Source organism: Idiotropiscis lumnitzeri, chromosome 2, assembly GCF_059441095.1.
Source record: "Idiotropiscis lumnitzeri isolate Australia: NSW breed Sydney's pygmy pipehorse chromosome 2, RoL_Ilum_1.0, whole genome shotgun sequence".
Lineage (NCBI taxonomy): Eukaryota > Metazoa > Chordata > Actinopteri > Syngnathiformes > Syngnathidae > Idiotropiscis > Idiotropiscis lumnitzeri.
In genome coordinates, this window is record NC_142392.1 from 1,053,594 (window position 1) to 1,078,039 (window position 24,446).

At 46.4% G+C, this 24,446-nt stretch overlaps 7 protein-coding genes and 1 non-coding gene across 12 annotated transcripts; 2 read left to right on the plus strand and 6 right to left on the minus strand.

Moving 5' to 3' along the window:
• Window positions 1-319: 319 nt before the first annotated feature.
• ttll1 (tubulin tyrosine ligase-like family, member 1) lies at window positions 320-4,329 on the minus strand. Of its 4 annotated transcripts, none has more exons than XM_088281978.1 (10): window positions 4,030-4,329; window positions 3,712-3,835; window positions 3,183-3,391; window positions 2,929-3,109; window positions 2,487-2,624; window positions 2,296-2,404; window positions 2,079-2,222; window positions 1,911-1,997; window positions 857-1,020; window positions 320-659 (listed from the first exon to the last, which is right to left on the minus strand). In XM_088281978.1, exons 2-10 carry the CDS (start codon window positions 3,822-3,824, stop codon window positions 536-538), a joined length of 1,269 nt encoding a protein of 422 aa, XP_088138104.1. In that variant the 5' UTR covers window positions 3,825-3,835; window positions 4,030-4,329; the 3' UTR covers window positions 320-535. The 4 variants fall into 4 exon arrangements, with proteins under 4 accessions (XP_088138104.1, XP_088138096.1, XP_088138089.1 ...); XM_088281970.1 differs by having other exon boundaries at window positions 3,941-4,329; XM_088281963.1 differs by having other exon boundaries at window positions 3,906-4,329.
• trnay-gua (transfer RNA tyrosine (anticodon GUA)) lies at window positions 1,438-1,524 on the minus strand. Its single transcript is given in 2 exon segments — window positions 1,438-1,473; window positions 1,488-1,524. It is a non-coding gene; the product is annotated as a tRNA-Tyr (tRNA).
• Window positions 4,330-4,784: 455 nt separating the features above from the next.
• LOC148341103 (uncharacterized) lies at window positions 4,785-9,319 on the plus strand. Its single transcript, XM_088282013.1, has 7 exons — window positions 4,785-4,850; window positions 4,932-4,960; window positions 5,602-5,725; window positions 6,046-6,138; window positions 6,206-6,257; window positions 6,342-7,945; window positions 8,057-9,319. Exons 3-6 carry the CDS (start codon window positions 5,610-5,612, stop codon window positions 6,435-6,437), a joined length of 357 nt encoding a protein of 118 aa, XP_088138139.1. The 5' UTR covers window positions 4,785-4,850; window positions 4,932-4,960; window positions 5,602-5,609; the 3' UTR covers window positions 6,438-7,945; window positions 8,057-9,319.
• Window positions 5,356-9,426, minus strand: mcat (malonyl CoA:ACP acyltransferase (mitochondrial)). The gene is made up of 4 exons (XM_088282000.1): window positions 8,917-9,426; window positions 8,187-8,274; window positions 7,769-8,124; window positions 5,356-7,463 (listed from the first exon to the last, which is right to left on the minus strand). The coding sequence occupies exons 1-4, from the start codon at window positions 9,295-9,297 to the stop codon at window positions 7,188-7,190; spliced, it is 1,101 nt and encodes a 366-aa protein (XP_088138126.1). The 5' UTR covers window positions 9,298-9,426; the 3' UTR covers window positions 5,356-7,187.
• Window positions 9,427-10,045: 619 nt separating this feature from the next.
• Window positions 10,046-18,472, minus strand: def6c (DEF6 guanine nucleotide exchange factor c). Of its 2 annotated transcripts, XM_088284209.1 has the most exons (15): window positions 18,375-18,472; window positions 18,244-18,294; window positions 15,302-15,470; window positions 14,823-15,054; window positions 13,932-14,072; window positions 13,679-13,864; window positions 12,884-13,114; window positions 12,661-12,807; window positions 12,459-12,567; window positions 12,182-12,396; window positions 11,725-11,832; window positions 11,475-11,641; window positions 10,753-10,963; window positions 10,592-10,682; window positions 10,046-10,393 (listed from the first exon to the last, which is right to left on the minus strand). In XM_088284209.1, the coding sequence occupies exons 4-15, from the start codon at window positions 14,916-14,918 to the stop codon at window positions 10,182-10,184; spliced, it is 1,914 nt and encodes a 637-aa protein (XP_088140335.1). In that variant the 5' UTR covers window positions 14,919-15,054; window positions 15,302-15,470; window positions 18,244-18,294; window positions 18,375-18,472; the 3' UTR covers window positions 10,046-10,181. The 2 variants fall into 2 exon arrangements, with proteins under 2 accessions (XP_088140335.1, XP_088140346.1); XM_088284220.1 differs by lacking the exons at window positions 15,302-15,470; window positions 18,244-18,294; window positions 18,375-18,472 and adding an exon at window positions 15,144-15,230.
• On the minus strand, window positions 15,595-18,453 carry LOC148341106 (tetraspanin-7). Its single transcript, XM_088284233.1, has 3 exons — window positions 18,375-18,453; window positions 18,244-18,294; window positions 15,595-17,963 (listed from the first exon to the last, which is right to left on the minus strand). The coding sequence occupies exon 3, from the start codon at window positions 17,816-17,818 to the stop codon at window positions 16,733-16,735; it is 1,086 nt and encodes a 361-aa protein (XP_088140359.1). The 5' UTR covers window positions 17,819-17,963; window positions 18,244-18,294; window positions 18,375-18,453; the 3' UTR covers window positions 15,595-16,732.
• A 277-nt stretch (window positions 18,473-18,749) lies between the features above and the next one.
• On the minus strand, window positions 18,750-22,569 carry LOC148341107 (uncharacterized). The gene is made up of 9 exons (XM_088284195.1): window positions 22,395-22,569; window positions 21,923-22,125; window positions 21,739-21,831; window positions 21,578-21,670; window positions 21,399-21,509; window positions 21,205-21,322; window positions 20,587-21,103; window positions 20,433-20,491; window positions 18,750-20,357 (listed from the first exon to the last, which is right to left on the minus strand). Exons 1-9 carry the CDS (start codon window positions 22,399-22,401, stop codon window positions 18,889-18,891), a joined length of 2,670 nt encoding a protein of 889 aa, XP_088140321.1. The 5' UTR covers window positions 22,402-22,569; the 3' UTR covers window positions 18,750-18,888.
• Window positions 22,570-22,649: 80 nt separating this feature from the next.
• On the plus strand, window positions 22,650-24,441 carry washc3 (WASH complex subunit 3). The gene is made up of 7 exons (XM_088284246.1): window positions 22,650-22,968; window positions 23,141-23,239; window positions 23,310-23,375; window positions 23,442-23,579; window positions 23,650-23,760; window positions 23,831-23,895; window positions 23,973-24,441. The coding sequence occupies exons 1-7, from the start codon at window positions 22,918-22,920 to the stop codon at window positions 24,064-24,066; spliced, it is 624 nt and encodes a 207-aa protein (XP_088140372.1). The 5' UTR covers window positions 22,650-22,917; the 3' UTR covers window positions 24,067-24,441.
• The last annotated feature ends 5 nt before the right edge of the window (window positions 24,442-24,446 follow it).

The following is a 24,446-nucleotide window of genomic DNA, read 5'->3' on the forward strand; positions in this document are numbered from 1 at the left end:
GTAAAACTGGGCAATGGTCTTTCCGAATAAGACTTTACTCTGAAAGATTCAAGATTTTCACGAGGAAAGTCTACCGTGATGTCACATCCGCTTCACGATACTATTGAGGTACAGCGTGAGATCCCGCAAGTTTCCATCGAATCAGTGAGCCTAAATTGCATTTGATATGTTTACTATATGAAGATATAGACAGTTTTAACATTTTATGACGATGTAGACATACTAGTTATCGAGTAACTAAGCAAATAACCGCACCTAACTGACTTAACAGACCATTGTTGATTTTTTTTTTAAAGGGACATAACAAAAAAATCCGGAATACTCCCCCCTTTTTTATTACTATTATTTTTTTTACCATTCTTAAGTGAAAGACTCAAAAGCACGTTGAATTTGAATTTTGTAAAGCAGATGAATAGCTAGTGGACAAATAAAATGACATTCCCCAAGAGTAGTAGAAGGCAAAATGAGGCACAATCAAATAAAATAAATAGAAAATTATTTTCTTTAGAGTCCAAGAAGAGTAATGAAAAGGGCATCACTTCCAGGTGGCCGCAGCGGCGCGGACTATGCCGCTGCTCTTGGCGCCCTTTAACCCCAGCGACTGACCCGAGCGGCTCCGCAGGTCGGCGTTGTCGCTTTGCGCCTGCTCTTCGTCGTACCTGCACACACAAATCCTTGAATGTCAACATGCTGTAACCTTTGATACCTCCATTGGTAGAGCGGTCGCTGGTTCAAAACGGGCTGCTCAAAGGAATAATGTTGATACGACATTATGTCCTTTTTTTGAGGCCATGTTCAATAATGGTCCTTGCGGACCTCCAGTGGCAACAAGGCCTACGTGATTTCCAGGACTCACAGAAGTTCATAGTTCCCCAGGGCGTCTCTTGGCGGGCTTCGGTTCCAGCGGCTGTCCGGCATCTCGCCATTGGGTGTGACGATGTTGAGGGTGTCGTTGATGAGGTTGTACTTGAGGATACGGTCGTTGGCCGTGCTGGACGTCAGTGAGGGCGACGCGTTGACCTGGAGACATATTTGCATTTAAATATCATTTACACACTAACACAAGTCAAAATCGATCGGATTGATGCCTTTGTGCCTTCGAGTACACTCGAGTGGTTTCCACTTTAAGCAGAGAAAAAAAACAATGTGTTCAAACAAAGATTTGCCTCGGGCCATTTGAAAGAATGTCGAGTCACTGTGTAAGCATGGTCGGTATCTCCGGCTTTGGAAAAGTATTATAGAAATTTTGGTGATAATATTGGTAAGAAAGTTTTTTTTGCGGCATTTTTATATATTTTTGTACGGAGTCTTATAATTGTCAAATTGAGTGTTTACACATAAATTACATTTTATATTCATTAACTTTATTAATCCCTGGCAATAGAAAATGGGATAATCACAGTAAATATTTATTTTTTAAAACGAAGAAAAAAAATTTCCTTCGAGCCGGATTTGAACCAGCGACCTAAGGATATCAGCATTAGCTCCTACAGTCCTCCGCTCTACCAACTGAGCTATCGAAGGAGATATAACGACAGGCTCAAAATAACCTTGAAATAGAAGTCTATACCCGACATATTCAATATCGCTTCACCTCTTTAATAATGACATCTAAGCTTTGTTATACCCACCGCAAACGGGCAAAGGTTATCTCCGTGAAGCGATTTGACGTGAGAGCGTTCGTAAAAATAGCTTAGCCTCGCTTGCTAAGTCATTAGCATCGGGCCTCACAAACAAAATGGACTTAAAGGGGACGCGTCAGAATTCTGTAGTTTTTTTTGTTTAATTATTTTTTTAATGGTTGATCATTTGGATGGCATTTTTCGGAGTTTTTAATTCATATACGTGAAAAGTGACGTGTAAATAAAATCAAATAACTTAGTATCTTTTTGTTTTGCTTAGTGACTCACCTCAATGAGCCAAGGCTTGAGCTTGTCATCAATGATGATGTCATAACCATAACACTCAAAACAATGCTTGTCATTGTTCATCACAGGCTGGGGGAAAAAGCGTGCAAAACAGATGAATGTGAATATTTGACTTTATAAACCAAGTCCCACTTCAAAACACACACTCACAGCCACGGCCTTCAAGGACTGCACCACAATCCAGTGGATCTGGTCAAAGAGGCGGCTGGTGACCTCCTCACCTCTGGTGCTCTCCAGGTACAAACGCAGATTACTCACCGTCCATTTACCGCCGTGGACGTGGTTGTAGTCGTCCTGGATGGATGAACGGAAGCGGAATAAAACTATTCCGAATGTCAAATGGTATCCAATATATCCCAATGCTTACTCCGTGTTTCTGGATGGCAACGTTGGTGAGGTGCACAAACATGTTGTCCAGCTCGCTCGTACTCGGTGTATACTTCACCGTGCAGAACCTACAGAAACCCAGCTTGTACCTGACAATAAACATCACAAATAGTCGTCATGAAATAAACGGCATTCTTGTAAATAATCTAAATTGGGTGCGCGGTGTCTTACATGTAGCATTTGAGCGGCCGATACGTGGTGACCAACACGTAGAGACGCAGGTCAAACTTCTTCCCACCGATGAGAAGTGGATTGTCGATATATAAGGAGATGACGTAGGCCTCCTTGCCACTAGAGGCTGACATGAACCTGCACAAACAGGAACTCAGAATTTAGTTGCTGAAATCCTTCGGTCGCCATCTCGAAGGAATCACTTTAAGTCACCACAAAAGATAAATGGATCATCATGAGAAAATGTGTACTGAAGGCATTTTAATTAATTAATTTCATCAATGCCTAAAAACAGATATTGAAAAGTTAGACTCTTTGCACTCTGTTGCTAAACAAAACAGCAGCACCTGCCAAACCATTTGAGCAGTGTACGTTTGGTCACCCTGCTATGTTGTGTTGCCTATTAGATAGCTAGCTATTTGTTTTTTATTTGATAACATACGTGGATGTGCGACTGTCCCGCGACCACTTTTTGATCTGGGACAGTTTGTTGATGAGGAAGATGCCTTTCCCCTGCGCCTTTCCGCACGGCTTCATAATCCACGTACTGGACGGGTTCTTGCGGAACTCCTCCACAAAGAGATTATAATCCGCCGGGAGCATGAACGTCACCGGGACGAAATCTAAGACACAAAACTGAAGGAGTAAAAAATGCAGCTGATGACAAATGTTGGTCACTTCCTGTGCGGGTCTTACCGAGATGGATGTACTTCCCGTTGTCGTCCTTCTCGGCCAGCGGGCTGCTTTCCTTCTCCAGCTCCTTGCGGTAGCGCTTGATGTTCTTGATCATCAGGTCCTTCCTGGTCAGCTCGTAGTGGTTGGGGAAGTGGTTGACCATCTGCTCGTCGGTCAGACGGTAGCCCGTGTCCACGCTGAACACGTTGCGGATGGTCTGGATGCTCATCCTGTCATGTTAGGAGCATGCCAGGTCGCCATTTTGCATTGCTAGCCTTAATTAATATCAAGAGTATCAAGTTCTTCTTTGTGTATTTAGCAAACTAGTTGAAAGCACAGCACCTCTGCTGGTTGCAGCCGAGTACTGCACTGTACCTTTTTTGTTTCCCTCCACTTCTTCAATATTTTATCAATTCATTTCAGCCAATTGCTCAGTCACAATCTCTTATTATTCCATGAAGCTAAATTCTAAACAATGGGGATGACACTGCATAGTTCAACTAGACGCACAACAATAATCTATTGTTCTTACTATTTTCTTGTTAATTACCAGTAGAAATTCCAGTCATCATTTTCCGTCACTTGAATCCAGTCCCTCTTCTCAAAGTTGTTGATGAGCACAGACTTCTCAATATCTGTCACCCACTTCACCTTACCAGCCATGTTCCCTCCCACTGCAAGAACAGAGCAAAAAAAAAAAAAAGACGAAATGAATGATTGATGTGATCTTCAAATATGTCTCACCAGTGGCTCAACGTGAGCAAACAGGCAGTCATCACATCAGTGGTGCTCTCTCTGACTAGCAGGATGCCGCATCCTCCTTGCCGGACACCGCCCTCCCTCCTGCCGGTCCCTGGTGCACCCTCACCGGCCTGGCATCGGCTCACGTCTCGGTCCTGCAGAGGCCCCGCTTAGAGAAATCGAAGCGACTCCATCATCATCAAGCATAGCAAGTTAGCGCCCGAAGCAGCAACTTATCGATCCGAGTGGGGAGTGACGACATATATTGCTCTTCAGAATAAAATCGAGCCGGAACGTTTGTTGAATTTTAGTACGAATATTTTGGTGATATTTAAGATATATTAAAGAATTCAAGCGAATGCAAGAGAAGCGAAAGTGGGTTCGGGTGGGATGTTTTTACCACAATAACCTAGCAACCAAGGTGCAATGACAAACACTACCTCGGTTCATCTGCAGGGGGCAGTATTTATCTGTTCTAACACGAAACATGTCCAAAACACATTTTAAAAATGCTTTAAAAGCAAACAAGTCCACAGTAAAATGTTAACCAATGACATTATTTACATTTAAAGATTTTTATTTTGCCGTCGGAAAACAAACAGTAGCATCAATTTTTCTTGACAAAGGCTATAAAATAAAATGACGCTTAAATATATAATAACAATTAAGTAACATCATAAATATTGCTTAAAGTTAACATTTGTGGTGTCTAAAATTGTGCATTTGGATATTTATTTCATTGCCGAGGCAATTCAATGTACATTTTAAATTCAAATAAAATACTTAATATAATATATATAATTTATATAATGAAATAAGTATGATACCTGTACTGTACATCCAAAACAAGTCATGTATTTCCCTCCCTCCCTCATAAAACAGTAAAGGCGTGGCCAAGCGAGGTCTGAGGTAGTTTCCCCGACAGCGACGAGATTAAAGGACGCTGCTGTAAGTTGCTGAAAAAGAACACCTGCAAAAATATTGCTTTTTAATATTTTTTTAATCATAATGTTATTGTGTTTCTTCCAGGGCGGCGTCCATTTTAATCTACTGACAAGGTATGCTTACCTCTCTTTTCACACTTGGACATGTGCACTCAATTGAGATTTTAAAAAGTGTTAATTTAGCGTAAAGTTATTTGTTTCAGAATTTTCCATAAGTCGCGTAAATGTGAAAAGTGTGTGTGATCTTGAAGATGACCTTTGGACTTGAGACGACTTCATCTCTTTGTTGTGACAATAGGCCAAGTTCAGCCCCTTTAGATGACTCCTTTTACGCTAGATGACCTTTTAGGTTGCTATAATATGATATAAAAAATAAGCTGTTTGGATGGCTTGTTTAGCAATACATGAGCAACAGTTGAGTTATGGAAATGGACAATTTGCATCAACAGACAGGAAGTGCTTGGAGAGCAGGTGCATGTACAACAAATTACCACCAGTATGCCGGAAAAAACAGGATAAAAAAATCTTTATTCAGTATTAAAAATGGTATCGTGTTAAACGGTATAAAGGCGTGAACATGACCTACAATTGTTGAGCTAAAACATGATGTCATTTTTCTTGACGATCCTGTTTGGTCAGGACAGATGATAACAATGCTGCTAGAAGACTTGGTGTTGACACAGCCTGTTTGTGAACGTTACTTACACACACACACACGCACGTGACTTGACTTTGCATATTTGGCGTCGTTTTAGCGAACAACATGGTGGAGCAAACACAAGAGCCGAGACGCGCCGCCAACGCCGTCGTGGCCTCATCGAGCCCCCAGGCAGGACCTGGCGATGACATCATGGGCCACCTGTTAGACGGCACCTTCAGGTTTTTAAACACAACATGGCTAAAGGGACCATTAAAAGCAATTGTGTTGTGTTTTTTTGGGTGGGCTGTCATGGTTTTTTTTTTTTTTTTTTTTTTACATTTAATTAATCAAATCAGTCATTATTTTTGCCAGAAAAAAAAACACAAATCCAGTCAATACACCATTATATTGACTTTTATTTCCGTTCCACTTGCTGCGTGAAGGTGTCCCAACACTTTTGTTCATAAATCGTACACAAGTGAAAGGGTCATGCTCGTAAACTAATTATTTAATTAGTAATTTTCCCCCCAATTTTTTTTCTGTTGTTGTCGTACCGCAGGAGCGCGCGCTGGCCTACGCGGTCAGTGGGCCGGCAGCTGTCGGCCATCGGGGACCAGCTGGACCGAAATCGAACGCGGAACCCGCGCTTCCGGTAAAGTCACCACGCCACGACGTCACGTCCTGAATTGCGCTGCTGAAGTGTTGTTGTTTTACCGTAGCCAAGTGCGGCGTCCATTGTGGGGCTTGCGGATCGAGAGCGGTGCATTCTGGGTAATCTCCAATTCCACTTCAATCTTCTTGTGTTGGATTGTGTCACATCAAAATGTGTGTTTTTTTTTTTTTAAACAATCTCAGGTATCCACTTTTAAACCGGGACGTTGCAGCGACCTCACCGGCGGAGCGCTTCTGACGGCGGCTCTTTTGCTTCTGGGTTGGCAGAACAGGCCTTAAGCAGGACTTTTGGCCACAAAGTGTGGGAAAGGAATGCTCCGTTTGGGTTTTTGCTTGATATTTGATACTTATTTGACAAAAACAAACAAATGTTTTTCTATTCTTCCTGTCAGCTTTCACCTTCTATCTATATCTATACATATATATTAGTATTTCCATGTGTACATACTCTCTATACGTACATATTTTAGGGCTGCAAAATACATCCACAAAATATCGATATAGTGACAATGGCCTATTCAAAATGCATATCGCAATAATTTTCTTCTGCAATTGTATGTTTTTTATCTGAAATTGACCAGTCAGATGCAAACTTAAATCTGCATCGCCACCCAATAGTTGGACATTATTGAGTGGAATTACCAAAAATTGGAAAAAATTATACATATATACAGACTATTATATGTACGTATATAATGTATATACAATATGTAGCATTTTTTTAAGTGTTGTTTAAAAGTATTGGGACGCTGGACTGTCTTTTCTTACAACAAGAAGGGAGCTGGACTTTCTGCTTTTCATTAAATAAAAATCGCCCGACTGCAATTTCTTGCATCTTTATTTAAAAAAAAAAAAAGTTACTTTAATTTGGTTCAAACATTTTGCAGCGTGGGAAATGATCCAATTTCACTTAATTGCTCTGAAAACTAACAGTCTCTCTTTGCTCCTCTGTCCAAGTCAGCAATGTATAAGACAGGCACATCTCTCAGCACATTAAAGTTTGTTTTTTTTTTTAATTCAAACCTTGTGTCAGTGTTCATCATCGTCGGCCGGGTCGACGTGGGCGTAGCCGTCGAAGGCCTTGCGGTTGATTCGCTGCAGCGTGGCGCCCAGCTGCCGGCCGGGCCCGACTTCGTAAGCGCGCGGGAAGCGCTGGCCGCGCGCTCGCTCGAACATCTCATGCAGCGTCTGCTCCCACTTGACGGGCGCCGTCAGCTGCTGCGTCAGATGGCGCCGCACGTGGCCCTCGCTCATGTAGCGCTTGCCATCCACGTTGGAGTACACGCTAATCTCGGGACGCCGCACCTGCGCAAAATGCACGCCAAGCATTATAGCTGAACAATCATCAGTGGCTCAACTAGCAAAAATTATGTTCCTAATGGCTAAAATGCAACCAAAACAAACAATGTGGGAACATTTCTAAATTCCTTCCATGCTATATATGGCATTTTCGAAATCAGTTTAATCATATTTCTATTTATTTAAATGCGTTTTTTTTTTTTTTTACAAACGCCACACAAGGGTCATTTATTCTTCTTTTTAGTAATTGTATGTTTTTAATGTGTGTCATTTCCATTGTCTTAATATTATAATAGCGGTGGAGTCCTGACCTCCAGCTGCCGCAGAACATCTCTGAGGGGCTCGACGGCGGCGCTCATGAGTTCCGTGTGGAAGGCGCCGCTGACGGGCAGCATTTTGGTCCTGAGAAAGTTGAGCCGCCTTGCATTTTGCTGCAGGAAGTCGAGCGCCTGGCGGTGGCCGGCGATCACCCTGCCATCCGGGAAGAGGTAGGTGGCCACGGTGCACACGGGCTCCGCCACACCCAGACCGCGGCAGTGCTCCTTGGCCAGCAGGCAGGCGTGCTTGTACTGCGTCTGAGCTTTGCCCGCAACCGACAGCATCCCGCCGGGCGCCAGCTCCGACGCCCGCTGCATGGCCTCGGCGCGCACCTTCACCGCATACAGAGCTGAAGGAGGAGGAAGATGTAGAGGTTGGACACCGGTGATGAGGACATGGAGGCGTGTTTACCTTGGGCGAAGCTTATGGCGCCGGAGAAGACGAGCGCGGCGAATTCGCCCACACTGAAGCCGGCTGCAGCAACGCACGTCTCGATGGCCTGAAGACAATGAGTCAAAAAAATTATGGTACATAATGTGAGGATTTTATTTACTTTTTCAGTGTAAAAGATTTTTTAAATTTGTTTTTGCCTGATTCGTCCATTTTGCAGAAATGTATTACTCAAATCATGAACAAAATATATATATATATTTTTTTACCCTTTTTAAATTTCATTCCCTCAGATTTTTTTTAAAATTGTCATTCATCAAAGAGGTAAATTGACAAATTTGCTTTACTTTATTTGAAGTTTTTTTACCATATTTTCATTTAATGCGTAACATTGTTTGAATATTAAACGACTGTTTTCTAACCTTACTTTGTTAATGAGAAAAACATGACTTAATCTTGGCTAGCATTTCATATTTATCTTAACAATTAAAACCGTGATGAATTCATTCAACTAAAATATTCCAAATATTGTATGCTACCATATAGCCCAATTAAGTTCAAATGTCCACCCAAAATAAAATCATTAGCGCGACTTATACTTGCATATAGTATAGGAGATCTGAATAAAAATATTTTGCCTTGACAACTACAGTAATGCTCACCTTATAGGGGTATACATTTTGATATCAAAACTGTGGCTGTAGTTTTTTGATTTGGTCAGTAATGTCAATCCGAACTTTCGAGTGTTTACTTTGGGGTTTTGATGGTTGAGCTTCTCCACGGCAGCCAGGGAGGTGACGAACACCGCCGGCTGGCAGTGAACCGTCTTGGTCAGCTCCTCCTCGGGGCCGTTCAGGCACAATGACAGCAGGTCGTAGCCGAGGATCTCCCGGGCCGCCTTGAACATCTCGCCGACGTTGGGGTACCGCAAAAGCCCGCGAGCCATGCCCACAAATTGGCTGCCCTGGCCGGGGAAGAGGAGCACGGAGCGGTCGCCGGGGTCCTTCCAGGGTCTCCTCTCAGCGGGGGTCGGGGGTGAGCCATTCCCGGGCTGGATGGTGGACAGCGTTCTGTGCCGGGGGAACCGCGGTCTGAGCTTCCGGACGCAGGCTGCAACCAGCGACGCCGACATCAGCTATAATGTCAATGAAAAATGTAAATAAAGGTCAACAAAATACATGAGTTCGTGGCTCGGCATGTAGAGTTATGGAGGCCCCCATGTTTGAACCTGTCACCGGAACGACTTACGATGTTTACTTCCGTGTGTATTAGCGTTCTTTTCCGGGTTTTGATAATTTTTCGTTTCGCCTGCGGCCCTGCACTGCCCTCCTGTGGCCGTACGTGGTGACTACACTCAAGTCAAGCGATGCGGAAAATAAGTAAAATATCAAGAAAAAGTGGTAAAATTACAAAAAGGTCGCGACCTAAGCACGGTTTTTGTTTATAGATATATTTTTATATAAATAATTTGTTATCTTGAACGAATAAAATCATACAGGTTAAAGAACACGTTCGTGGCAAGTTCAAATTAAATCAAAATGCAAACTGAATTCTCATAAGAAAATACTTTTTATTTTTGTAAAAGTAGATTTCACTTCTTTAAAAAAAAGTATTAATTATTTCAAATGAAATTCCAACTACATTATGTATGATGAATGATAGTTTTTTTTTTTATAAATTCAGGGAGCAAAATTACTTTAGTAATGAACTAAATAGTAATGCATGGTTTATGATTATTATTTAATTTCTGTAATATAGTTAGAGAGTGTCGCTGACGGTTACAAATATCAGAAACCTTATTTCACAGTCCTTGCCTTGGCTCTAGGAGTGTACCTAATATTTTGTCCATTGAGTGTCACACATCATTAGGCGCCAAGAGGTCACATTAATGAACCATCAATTTTATTTTTCAAAAAAAAAAAAAAGTAAATCTCTGTCCTCCTGGAATGTGCACGTCATCACAGATCTCGCTGTCATGTCACTATAAATACCAACACAGTGGTCATTTCCGCTTGGTCATATTGTTCCGTTGGATGTTTCCGCCGTATCTTCCGAGTCGTCCGACAGGTGTGCTGCCTCCATGTTCTCCTCCAGCGTGTCCCGGTACTCTTCGGGTGCGTGGCTATTGCGAGCGCCTCGGACCTTGAACCTGGAGATGAACTCGTTGCTGGCCAGGGCGCCTTCCTTCTTGGGACACGAATGTTTGGTGGAGCGACGTTCCAAACGTTCTACAATGGATACATAAAATCAGTTTAGAACTTAAAGGGTTATACTATTCGTTAGCCTGTCCATGGCATTTTGTATTGTTTGTAAGCATTAAACTAACAACAAAATTTACTGTATGATGCACGCAATGGAGAGTTGCAATAGAAGTGAATACTGGACGATATTGTGTAAAAAGGACAAAATGTGTTGAGTGTGCGCACCTCCGGGGCCGATGGGCTTCATGAGACGGTTCAGCTGGACGTTCCAGTGGCGGACATGTTGGCTGGCGTTCCTCAGCTTCTCCTGTACTTCCTGGAATGCGGACGTGCAAATGAGAGCGGGCTTACGGTGCAAAAGTGTGACTGGACTGAGTTGTCCTCACCTCCAAGTGCTGGTGGCTCCTCTGTCGTGACGCTCGCAGATCCTGCAGCTCCAGGGAGGCCGAGTGAAGGGCGTCAGGGGCGAGGAGGTCCGTTTCGTGGTCGTGGTCCACGTCGGCGGCGTCCTCATCGGGGCTGAGGCTGCGTAGGACCTGCTGCTGCTCCTGGAGGAGCTGGAACTGCTGCTTTTTCTCCTCCTCAGCCTCCAGCAGTCTGCAAGTGGGACAAAGAAGAGCCGGAATCAAAATGGAAATCAAAAAGGTATTTATTTTTATTTCAGAAATTGCACTAACAAAACATTTACTTGATGAAAGTCATTAAAATAACTTCAAACATTAGAAAAAACTTCAAGAACTATAACAGTCCAAGTATTCATTCTTGAGTACTCACCAAAACCAATTCCTGATAGCACATAGAATTTCAATGAATGCAATGACGTATAATTGTGAACAAAGACCTTTCCGTCTTTCTGATGCATGTGATAATTCGCCCCAGTGTAGCACCAATTACGAGCAGGAAAGGCTTATGTAAAGTCAGATTATTATTATTTTTTTTTTGCCTTAAGTTTGGGTGGCTGGTATCGGCATCCTCCATGAGTACCCGATACCATACCTTCCCCTCTGCGCAGCAAAAGTGGTCACTTGTTGCCAGGCAGACTTGACCAATGCGAAAATGTGCTTTTGTCATTCGCGCCCACCAGGCAGTGTGTACATGTGTTCGTGACCTTTCCAGCTCCTGCCTGGCCCTCTCCTCCTCCATCCGCGCCTGGATCTCCACGTTGAGCGCGGCCTCCATTTTGCGCTGCGTGACCTCCAGCTCTTGTATTCTCTGCCGCTGTTGCTCGGCCTCCTTGGCCCGCTCCTGCATCTCCGCCCTCATGCTCTCCCTTATCTGGCACCGCATCAAGCGAGCAGTTATGATTGCCAAAAAAAGCAGTAATAATCCAGCCAGTACAAAATAATCGTCAAACTCACCATCTGGGCTTCTTCCAGTTGCCTCTCCAGCTCCATCTGCACCTCCCTCTGTTTTCTCCTCTCCCGCTCGTCCACCTCCCGCCGCCGTGTTTCCAGCTCTCGCGCGTGCTATGAGACACAAAATTGTGAAAGCGGACTAAGTGGCACCAATAGTGAGCAACAGTCAACTGAGTCTGAGTAGCGCAAAAAAACATAAAAGTCAAGGACTCGTTTGTAGCTGAAGGTTCTAACTTCCGATATTAAAACCATACGCCAACAAAAAGTGTCGCGTAACACTACTGCAGTAAATGTATAGTAGGTATAAGAATGATCAATCAGCAATATTATTTTCAGAAATCCACATCAAATCTTAACTTAAGGCCAAAAAATGCAAATAACTCAACAAAACATTTGGACCAAGAACGCTCCATTGTTCTGGCATTAGAGGTGTCCCTAATGAAGTGTCCCGAGGTCTGACCTGGATGATGCTTTCTATCTCCAGGTCCTGCCGGTCCTTGTCGGTTCGCTCCGCCTCCAGAGTGCTGGAGTCCTCCGATTGGCTGCTGCAGCTGCTGCGGGCACTGCAGCTTCGCTCCCGTTGGCTGTGTTCCCGCTGCACGCGCCGCTTGGCCTTCAGCTCCCGGTGCAGCGACGGCTTGCTCTCGCTTTGAAGACGCAGGGCCGTCTGCACGGCTGGACGCGTACACGCACACATTCGGTTCTGATCCGGTTGCAGACGTGCGTGTTGTACCCACCTTGCGTCCACTCAACTTTCTGCCTCTGGTCCGACGCGCTCATCTCGTAGGTTTTGTTGTGAGTTTTTACGCAGAACAAGCAGCGTTTTCCTTCTCTGTCCGGAATGGGCTGGAATGACAAGAACAGAACAGAAATGATTGCAACAATCCGAGCAACGTGGACCACACTCCCACACAGGCGGCATCCGGCGACCCGACAGACCTCGATGACGCAAGTCTTGTCCAGCTGGATCTCCCCTCGCTTGTCTTTCAGGTCCTCGCCGACGTAGTAGGTCATGGAAGACGGCTTGAGCACGAACCAGCGCTCCGTCCAGTTGCGCCGCACGTGGCCCTTTTTCCACATGTACCCCTGCCGCCATCACGCTACAGTTTAATATCAGTTCCCCCAAAAGAAATTGTGAGGAAACGACGGCCGGCTCTCTAACCCGCTTCAGGACGTTGTGGTACATCTCCAGGAAGACCTCGTGCAAGGCCAGGCTAAAGGCCTCGGCGCTGGTGACGCGCAGCAGGCGTCCGGCGTCCACGTGCTCCAGGAAGCTCCAGACGTTGAGACCCTCGTCGTGCAGTGCGGGATTCTGGGAGATCAGGTCCTCCAGGGGCTTGCCGTCCCACTCCTGACTCATGGCGCTGCAGATTTTCTTGAGTAGATACTCCACCTTGATCAATAATTAATATATTGCTCATGGATATTATCTGCGTGACAGCAGTAGGATAAAAAACTAAATCTAATAAAAGCCTGAGATATAATGTTTTTTTATGCACATAAAATAGCGCCACATACAACATTGAATAAATACACACTTTAGAAAGTAAAAAAAAAAAAAGAGATAAGGAGAAAAAGTTAAACGAGCTCCACAAACAAAAAATTCAAATAAAAAAAATAAAAATAAAAAAAAACTTACCATCAAGTATTGGAAAACTAGTATTTCACCCAAAAATAGCGTAAATAAAATAGCAGTTGACATGTAAAATAAAGCACAAAAAATTCATTAAATAAAAATATTTAAGAATGTTATGTTGAATAAAATAACGACAAAGAAAAGACAAATAAAAATCTAAATTAAAGGTAAATAATAAAAAAAAGAAAATAAAGGCCCATTAAAGTCGTTCATTTTTTTCTCGTGGGTCACAGGAAAGCCGCAAAAACATTCCAGGGAAATGACAGGAAGGAAGCGCCTCATTAAGACTCAACTTGCAGCTTTTCCGCTCCCTCCGCTTACCTCCTGCGGGATCACGACCAGCGGGTAGCGGTCCTCCGACAGCAGGTTGAACAGGCAGAAGAGCTTGAAGCAGTTCCTCTCGGACAGCAGCGCCCCCTCTGGCGCCGGCCCCTTTCGGTTCTTCTTCATGGTCATCGTCCAGCACAGGTCGTCGAACTTCTCCTTGTCGAACACGCCCTCCTTCACCTGCAACGCACCACCTCGGGTTACGCGGCGCACGATATGTTGACAGTGGAATGCCGGCAGGCTTCACCTTATCCAGGATGTATTTATTGAGGTAGGGCATGTAGCCGTGATTGGACACGGGGCCGTCATCGTCGTCCTGGAAGTGCTCCTCCAAGGTGGCCGGGTCGTGCGGGATGTTCAGCACCGTGTACAGGTTGTGGGAAAGCACCTCAATGACGACAAAAGCAAACATGCAGAATGAATGTGGATGAAAAGTCAAATTAAATCCAATGAACAAAACAAATACGACTTGCTCTTTTATGACATGGGGGAATGAAAGGAAATCTTCATATTTCGCTGTCCGCATAGGTGACGTCAACGACCAAATAAATAAATAAATAAAATTCCCAATCAGTGTTAGCATGTTTTCATAACAACTTCCTTGAAACAAAAAATCTGATAAGCAATTTTGCAATGTAGATAAAAGGAAATAAGAAATGCATTTAAAAAAAAAAAATACTAAAACCGATTTGAGATCATCAAAAAATCTGCATACAAAACTAATATAGGAATTAACATTAACACACACACACGTATTGTTGGCCTCATTTTTGTTTTCTTCTTTCATGAGCCATAAAAACTCACACACACACGCATGCACGCACACAGGAGCAGGCAGAGATTGTGACATGTTAGGACAGCTTCGCACAAGTTCTCTGGATTCTTTTTACCGAGCCGAGCTTGCACTCAAGCAAGCAGGAAGTCTTACAAACAACACATTGACAGCAAAATTGTCACATGCCATTATCACTTCCCCCCCCCTTTCTTTCTTTAACCAAGCGCCAAAGAATTTGCTTTGTCAAATATTTGAACTTCAGATAACATGCCGCGTAAATAGAAAAGAAAAGCGGACTTTGCTGCCCTTTGCCCTTCCAGCACGTCCCTCTTTTTACAGCGTAACTCAAGACTTACTGCGTACCTTCAGCTGAGACTTGGACACTTTTCCGCACTTCTCCACATCCAGCGAGGTGAAGGCGTACCAGATGGACTTGAGCAGCTCCGATTTGAAGTCCATGTTGTGTTCTTTTTTTTTTCTTCCCTCCCCCCCCTCCAGGCCGGCGCGCGCACCTCAGCTCAGCTCAGCTCGCTTACATGTCCCGCAGCTGTGGCGGGGGCCGGGAATGTGGGGCAGGCGATGCTGCTCACGCGGGCTGCAGTGCAAAGAGCAAAAGAGGGAAACCATGTCAGCAGATGTGGAGCAGACGAACACACGCCACAGCAAACCACTATTTGTACGGACCGAGTGTCATTTTCCACATTCCAATCCAAACAGTAAAAGTGAAAAGTGGCCCCACTTTTACTTTCTGGCTTGGCTTGCTTAAATTCCTTGCAGCCTAAACTACTTAGCAAATAAGAGGATTGACAGGACACGCCCCTATTTGGTGATGTCACACTTACATTGCATTGCTTTTTTGGGGTGGTTCGGACTCCCTTGATACACCCGTGTAGTTTGCGTGTGCTTGATTCTGTCGACCATGTGGCGGCATGGGGGACTTTTCCAAGGAATGGCAACAACTTGCCGACGCAAGGTGCAAAACAGCTGCTCCGGGCCTCCATTCCTTCTTCTCTGTGTGAATGAGAAGGTCACAATAGGGTTAAAAAAAAAAAAAAGGGCCAGCGCAGTGAAGCGCAAGCCTTGCCAGACAGACCACAATGTAGGTTAATCAATAGCATAATGAGGTCCTAAAAATGGCGTCCTGATACAGACATTTATCATTGAAAAGGTTCAGCTCTAATGATGATTTGCTGTTGTGTTCCTGCCGCAAGGACACGTGTAATCATCACAATGTGCCCTTTGTAATGATGTTGGCAAGTTGGGCGCAGGGAGATGAATGGCTGTTTTTTTTTCTTGACCTTGGCGGACGGATCAATATCTTAATCTGTGGCAAAATATTGATGTTTATCGTGGACACACAATGCGTTCACCCATGCTTTATTCTTGTGCAGATACATCATAGAAAAAAAAAACATCTTCGAGCGTCAACGATGAATTCCGAGGCCTTGAGTGTTAACTTAGCGTAGCTGCCTCAAAATACACCAGTTGCTGTAAAAAGTGACGTTTTAAAATGTGCACCTGATGTTTTGTACAAATTCAGCAACGTTGCCAAAACAGTAGCATTGCAACGCTAGCCTAACAGAATATCTGACATAGCTTCAGACAAATATATATAAAAAAAAAAATCCTGTAAATTCTGAGCAAATCGACATGATTTCCAACAATTCACAAATCTTTGCGTAGCTTTTCAGACAACACTTAAGACACTCAAGAAGTCATAAACATTTCACATCTTATCGCGAGCACCTTTAACTGTTAGCCACTGCAACAAAAGTGACGTGATCGTGAGGTTAAACCTCACCTGCAAATCATGCAACTCATTTTTTTTTCTTTGTGTAAAGTACAGTCATCGTTCACAGCAGGGCTCTGTAGACCCCCGATTCTCTGCAAGTAGTGTAGTGTAAGTTGCGACCCCCCCACAAAGTTGCCTATAATGACAGTTTAATTATAAAGTCACCACAATTATCCCAAAACATTTGAAAAACATTTCACATTATTCTTAAAAACAAACGGCTTGCAGATATGATTTAAAAAAAAAAGTACTGAGTATCCATGCACATGCGTTGAAAAGACTCGCTGTAACGACCCAGGCTAAACATAGCTCTGACAGACATACCAAGATTGACACTGAATTGAGCCGTGTGATGAATTTTCCTTTTATATAGGCTTTGGGGCCATCTTTTTCGCTAATGTCAAATGTCACATGCTTTCAACGACACCGCAACAACAATGCAATCTTAAAAATGGTCACAACGTTTTTTTTTTTTTTCATATCAATTTGCCACAACGCGTTGCCGCGGCGCTAGCCTGTTAGCCAGCAGACACGCCAGCGCGATGCCGCCGATTTGGGTGAAGGCCAATCCCAACACGGTGGCGGCGATGTGGAACACGTTGTCGTTGACCAAGCTGAAGACTTTCCGGAAGCATCCGTGGGGGTGGATGCCGGCGGCGACCACGCCTTCGTTGTCCTCCGAGGGCAGCGGCCTGTTCCTGCAGCCTTTACGCCGCATGCAGCAGCTGTCCGGCACGGACCCCAGGGTGCCGTTCTCGTTGGCCGGGAAGGCCGTGTGCTGGAGGGCCCAGTCCGAAGTCAGCCAGTCTCGCCATCCTTCGGCCCCGCAGCACCGCAGCGCCCTCTGGAGGCTATCTAGCGCGTCGGCACGTCCTTCGTCCTCAGTGTATCCGGCCACGGCTCGCTGTAGGCCGCTACGAAACCCCCCGGCGATGTCCTCCCGGTAGAAGAGACCGCAGAGCCCGCCGGCCAAGCCCGCCACAAGCGCGGCCAGCTGGAAGAAGCCGTACGCCCTCAGCACGTACGGGAGGTTGGCCGCCACCCCGAGACAACCCAGGAAGCCCCAAATGGTGACGGCGGCCCCGGTGACCAGCAAGATGACGGGGGCGTTGGGGTAGCGGTTGGCCGACAGCAGCATGAAGTCGGCTAGGGAAATCTGCGCCCACACGCCCAGGGTGAAGAGAGCCAAGCCCACCGCCCAAAAGAGGCAGCTGAAGGCCAGAAGACCCAGACGGAGGAGGTGCATGACTCCCACCGGGCGGCGGCAAGGAGCGGCGGCGGCCACAGGCGGAGGAGGGGCCGGGGGCACCCGGGATATCTCGGGAGGCGAGGAGAGACGGCGGCGCTGCTGGTGGAGGTCCTCCTGCTCCTGGTAGGTGGGCAGTAGGTAGCCGGGGATGGCGGAGGCGCGGCGAGGGTACGGCGGCGGCGTGAGGAGGTTGAGGCTCCGTGGGAAGGACAGTCTCCGGACGGCTAGCTGCTCGTGGTCCCGCTCCGCAGCATGCCTGCTGGGGCTGGGGCTCGGCCGGGCGGAGAGCGACTGGCGACGCAGTGGAGAGCTCATCATCCCCGCTTGGGTTTTACCGCCTCTCCATTTCACGCCCCCGCCTCTCCTTCCTCTTTATGACCGGTTATTAATCCGCCACCTGCACCGCCGACGCCGGCCGAGGCGTAAATCACAATGATGGCCCGTGTGATGTCTGCGCTGTTATCTGCATGCACAGACGTCGACTTTACGCCCATTTTGTCTATTTAGTCCATGCGAGAAATCCTCCCGTCGGTGCTCCCGCACTCAATGAGAACGGACAAAGGGAAGCGACTAAAAGGGAATCTACTCGCGCACACCCTCTTCTGGTGTGGCGGATTTTTAACTCGCCGTGGTCCTTGCATGTGCTAAAAGTATTCTGATGTATTGGGAATTTCTAATGAGGTTCGAAATATTAAAACTCCAAGCAGACACATTATTGGGTCTATGGAAATATATGGACTCACCACATCTCATGTGCAAGATGAGTGTTTTCGACCACACGCGTCGCAGCAGTCCTGCCGAAGAATTTAAATTTTCATAATTAATGGGACTGCCGTTTTATGTGTGCACTGTGATTACGACGGAAATGACTCACCTGGCACGTACGGCTTGACATTTAAGAGCTTCTTCCTCCTCCTTTCTAGAAAATAGCTGAGGTGAGCAAATGCGGCCGCCTAGACGGGAAGCCCAATGCCTAAAATGGTGGCAAACAACAAAAATAAGACACGAGATAATGAAGTCGACCGTAACAGTGAAGTTAAGCTTTGACACCATTTCAGGAATGTATTTGCATCCGTGATCTCTGCTTATACAACCGCTCGCAACTATTTGATCCCAATGTCCACATTGCTTTCAGTTGATTTTTTTTCAATTGTTTGGTCAGCAGTGCGGATGAAAATATGTTCTCAATTGCCCGACCTGGATAATTAAAGGTTAAACGCAATAAATACTGTACATCATTTGGGGAGGGGGGGGGACAACTTTACTCCATATCTTTTTGTCTACATATGCTCTTTTGATGTCATTTGCTTGGAAAGAAAATAACATTTGCATGTAAAAAAAAGAAAGAACATAAAAAGTGATTTCTTTGACAGTGTTTGAGTCAACTGTCATTCGGTGATGAGGTCCGTGTGCGTCTCCATATGTTTCTTGAGTTTGGCCTTGGATGAGAAGCTCTTTCGACACTGGCCGCAGTTGGGCTTGGCCGCCTTGGCGGCGCCCGAATGGCTGCGCTTGTGCCAGGCCAGCTCGGACAAGCTCTTGAACCTGAGCTCGCATGACTCGCAGGCGTACGGCCGCTCGCCCGTGTGCACGCGGCGGTGCAGCTGCGCCTCGCTGAGCGTGAGGAAAGACTTGTCGCAGTAGCCGCAGGGGAACGGCCGCTCGCCCGTGTGGATGAGGTGGTGTCGGGTGAGCGCCGAGGCTTTGGCGAAGCCCTTGCCGCAGTAGCCGCAGGGGTAAGGGCGGGCGCCGGTGTGTGAGACCAGGTGCTCCTGCTGCGTCTTCTTGCTCTTGAAACGCTTGTCGCACAGCGAGCAGCCAAAGGGCCGCTCGTCCACGTGTGAGCGGTGATGTTTGGAGAGTTCGCCCTGGGACAGGAAGGCTTTGCCGCACTGGGAGCACAGGAAGGGCTTCTCGCCCGTGTGCATCCTCTCGTGGCGCGCCAACACCGACGCCAGGGTGAACCTCTTGGCGCAGTGCGAGCACTGGAAGGGCCGCTCGCCCGTGTGGACGCGCAGGTGCTTGACCAGCATGAAGCGCAGCGAGAACTGCTTGCCGCACTGGCCGCACTCGTGAGGCCGCTCGCCCGTGTGCGTGGCCATGTGCCGCTTCACATCCGAGCGCCGCGTGTACGTCTTCTCGCAGTGCGGGCACTTGAACTGCCGCTTCACCTGATGCGACTGCCGGTGCAGCGAGCGCGCCAGCAGCGAGTCGAAGTCCTCGCCGCACTGCAGACAGACGTAGCGCTTGGCCACGTGCGACTTCCTGTGCTCCAGCAGCTCGCCGGCCGAGGCGAAGCCGCGGCTGCAGATGGAGCAGATGTGCGGCAGGCGGCCCCCGTCCGCGTGGCAGAGCTTGTGGTGGGCGGTCAGCGCACGCAGGTTGGCGAAGGACGCGTGGCAAGGGGAGCAGGCGAAGGAGACGGCGGCGGCGTGCGACTTGCCCTGATGCTTGGTAAGGTCCCACGAGTGCTGGAAGGTGCGATCGCACTGCGAGCAGCGAAAGGGCCGCTCGCCCGTGTGGGTCAGCTGGTGGCGCCGCACGTCCGACGTCCGCGTGAACGTCCTGCCGCACGTCTCGCACATCAGCGCTTTTTGCCTGCTGCCGGAACTCGCAGGGCCATCGGTAGCCGTCGCGCCGGCGGGCTGCTCCGCATCGCCTTTCGGTAGGAGCTTAATGGATGTAAAGATTTCATCCGAGTCAGAGGGAATCGGAGCTGCGTTGGCTCCTGCTCGCTTGCGGTAGTCATCGGTGCGAACGCTCTGCATGTGGAAGTGCGGCGGGCTGTTCTCATCCGAGTGGTGGAACGGGCATTGTGAGCATGTGAAAATGATGGAGGTCATCTCTTCGGACTCGCCTGCGGGTGAAATAATCTGAAATGTTATGGACGCAGTTGAAGAGCTAATTCCACGCTTGACGTGATCGGGCTCACCTCTGTCACTTCCTTTAATGGCGATCACAGACGAGGCAACTGGTTGGTCAGCTCGAACGCTGAGAGAGAAAAGGACATTTTTGTCGTCAGTCACATCTCACCTATACCCAGTTGGGACAGGTTCCGGCACATGTGTTACCCCATTTAAAGATACCTCGTTAAGTCACACCAGCCGCTGGAGACGTCCATTAGTGGAATGGACGAGTGTGAGTCTTGTGTTTCACAGACAGCACGTTCTGTGGCTTGGGTTGTCATGTCCTCTTCTGCAGACGCCTCCATTGCTTCAGTGTCAGGTCGGACGTCATCCCTGGCCTCCTCCAAAGCATCATGAATTGCAAACTGCTGGTTCATTGCCGTGTCGTTTTCAAGACTATCCTTTCTCAATGCAAACGTTTTGGTCAGCGCCTCCAGCGCTTTGGCAATGTGCACCGTCTCGCCCGCGGCATCTTCGGCAGGCGTCACCTCCACCTCGAGGAAATCTGTCTGAGCCACAGCTGCAATATCTTGAACCTCCACCTCGGTGTAGACCGTCACCACGCTGTACTGCTCAGGATGGAATATGTTGGAGTAGTTGTGCACAGAATCTGGACCCTGCGAGATGCCTGCTTTTTGAGAGGGTGGGATGGACAGAGCCGACATGATGCAGCTGCCGATGGTGGACGAGGGACCATCTGCAAAAATCAAGAACATTTGTTCAACTTCAACAGCCGAGAAGATTTCTTCCAACTTCATGGATGAGATTATGAACTAGAAAATTCCAAGGTGAACTCACGTTGCATTTGAAAAAGTCCAGCAGCCTTACAGTGCTCAAAGATTAAGGCCAGCTCTTTTGGCGTAGGCTGGACACACTCGCCCAAAACGGCGGGAGCCGAGCCCAACCAGGCTGCCGTCTGGAATCAAAACACGCCAGCGGTTATTTTCCCAGATGAATCAATTGACAACGACAGGACAAAGTGGAATTAATACCTGCTTGAGGTCTGGCACTGGGAGCAGCTTCTCTAATTTTGAGAGCAGCTCCCAAAGTAACACATGTAGGGCGGCATCAAAGTTTTGCCCATATTCTACAGGGAACACCTCCTACACGGATACAAGTCATTTACAACAAAAACTATGGATTTCGAGGGCAATAAATTAGTTAGCCCAACCTGAAAGAAGTAAGCTCGTTCTGCTGGATCCTTCAAGAGGCTTTGAACCAGCGCGACAAAAGTGGACTCCGCTGTTTTCACCTCAATGTCACTCTGAAAGCACACATTTATTATCCACGTAAAATAAAATAAGAAGTTGATGATGTCATCACTACACTTACATCTGGAGTTACTGGGAGTCTCTCCAAGTGGTTGTTGATCATCTGAGAGTCCACAGAACCCCGGACAGTGCCTTTGCACATTTCCAGGATCAACTGAAGAAACAAGAAACATGGAGAATTCAACTATCCTAGCAAAGATGAAGTCTATTTTGTTTCACTGAAAACAAACACAAGCACTGTATACCCTCGCTCGAAGGCCCAGGATGAGCTGGGCTCTCTGCTTGGAGTTCATCAGACCGGGCACCGCCTCAGTCACGGTGTAAACAAACTCCTGAAGTTTGTGGTAGTTCATCACATCTTTCTGTTTGGCCAGCTGCCATATGGCGGCTGAGCACAGCTGCAAAGGGGGCACCAGTTGGCGCAGGGTAGACAAGGGTGGGCCAGTTTCTAAAAAAATACAATCGTTTAAAAAGACATTCTATACAATTATTCCTCAAATATCAATGAATTCGCAATATGAATTTAACCTATAGGTTAGACTGCTTTTAAGCGGATCACAGTAAATGTTGTGCAACGATTCCTGCTCTACCTGCTCAAAAAACTAACGCAACACCACCAGCCAAATTGACTGGCAAGAAGCTTTCAATGGACGGGCCCCGCGAAACGGAAGCTAACATAAAAAGACAACTCAAAAACTTCATTATTCAGATACATACGGTTCATTTTCAATATTTTTTTCCGAGCTGGTCAAATGGTTTCCAAGCTCCCCCGTGGCCTTGATAAAAAAATATAACAAAACGTCTTGTTTAATGTATGGGTTAGCATGCGATCTCACGACGCAAGCGTACTTTTCTACAAAGTCACTCTCTTACATTTCCGCTTTTCAAAATAAGGGTCATGCAGACCTGTGAGCGTTGCTCAAAATATGATTTAAATACTGCCTTTGTGTATTTCTCGTTATAAAATTTTGCACATTTTTTAATGACCTCAAAACGGAGTTGGATTCGTTCGTTTTTAGGCGTGAAACGAGTTCGCTTCGACATACCAGATATTTGTGTTAGCTCCTCGCGTCAAAATAAAACGAGAATTGCCGTGGCGTGGTCACGCGATACTACAATTCATAGTCACATGAAACAGTCAACATTATTGTGTACATCATATCTGCTTTTGACCCTCATAGTATAAATTAGAAAAAAATAATTTGCATCCAAGTAAGTCGCGTGTCTTCTCGTAAGAGGCATGGACGAAGACGGACTTCCGATTGTGGGCTCTGGGGTCGATCTGACGAAGGTTAGTGTCAAGCTAGCCCATTAGCATAGTCAGGAAATGAATGTAAATAGAATGCAGACCAAATGCAACTGTGTTCTAAAGGAACTTTTGCCAACGCGAGCTACTCGCCGTGTGTATTTTGCAGTCCACACTTTAACACGTCCATGTCACAATGTGTCATTTACTGTCTTAGGTTCCTGCCATTCAGCAGAGAAGAATTGTTGCTTTTCTCAACCAATTCATCGTCCACACGGTTCGCTTCCTGAACAACTTCTCCACAGTGTGTGAAGAGGTTTGTGCTTTTATCCTCACACTTGTAATCATTTAAAAAAAAAAAACACATGTTGAACTTTCTCCTGCAGAAACTTGCCAACATCTCCCTGCGCATCCAGCAGATCGAGACCACGCTGTGTATCTTGGAAGCCAAGGTTGGTTCTTTCTCATTTTGTCCATCAAAACTCCTCCTTGATGACAAATCGTCCATCCGTGAACAGCTGTCCTCCATCCCTGGACTGGAGGACGTCACAGTAGACGGAGTCGGAAGTCCCCAAACTGTTCAGATCAACGGAACTGCCGCTTCTGGTCCGGATCCGACAGGCGGTCCACCATCTGTGATGCTTCCCCCTCCCGAGGTAAAAACATCCATTCCACTTTGTCATTAATGTACAATTGTCTTATCAAAAATAATCTGCTCCATTTTAGCCGTCGCACAGTGCCCCAGATGACATGACAATGCTTAAAAGAGAGGAGGCAAACATCATGACAGTGGCCAAGGATCCGCGCTATGCCAAATATCTGAAGATGGTTCAAGTGGTGTGTGAAATTTTGTATTATCGCGCTCACACTCTTTCAGACTGACCATCTCTGGTGTTGATCTTGGCAGGGTGTTCCCCTTATGGCCATCCGGAATAAAATGAGCATGGAAGGTCTAGATCCGGACTTACTGGAGTGAGTATTTAACATTTGCTCCTTATATGTTTGTTCAGTGTTCACACTTTAAAGTGACACTTTCCCGCTGCTGGCAGCAAGCCCGATGCCCCTGTGCCAGACTTGGGAGGGAACAACGGCGTGGAGCCCGACATGAACGCGTCTGATAGCGAGTCGTCCTTCAGTGACTGATGTCGAGACCAACGCGATCCGGCCTGTGCTGGCCATCCATTGGTGAAGTGGCTTTCCTGGGAGCGGGCAAGCGGCCGCAAATGTGGACAAATAGCCAATTGCACAAGCAATTTGTGGTTATTCCACTTAACATCATGTTGGATTCTCAAAATGATCGAGGACGTTGTAGTTCTCTGTGTTAGAATTCTATTTACTAACATTTAATATTTTAAGATACTTTCACCCTAAATTGGGCGACTATTTTTTCTAACAGCATAATTTGTCGTAAAATGTGAATGTGCTCAAAATGGATGGATGGAACATGTAATTATGCGATGTGATGTGGAGGACAATAAAGGTACTTTCAGAGAATTAGTTCTTTAACTGTCAACTTGAGCAAT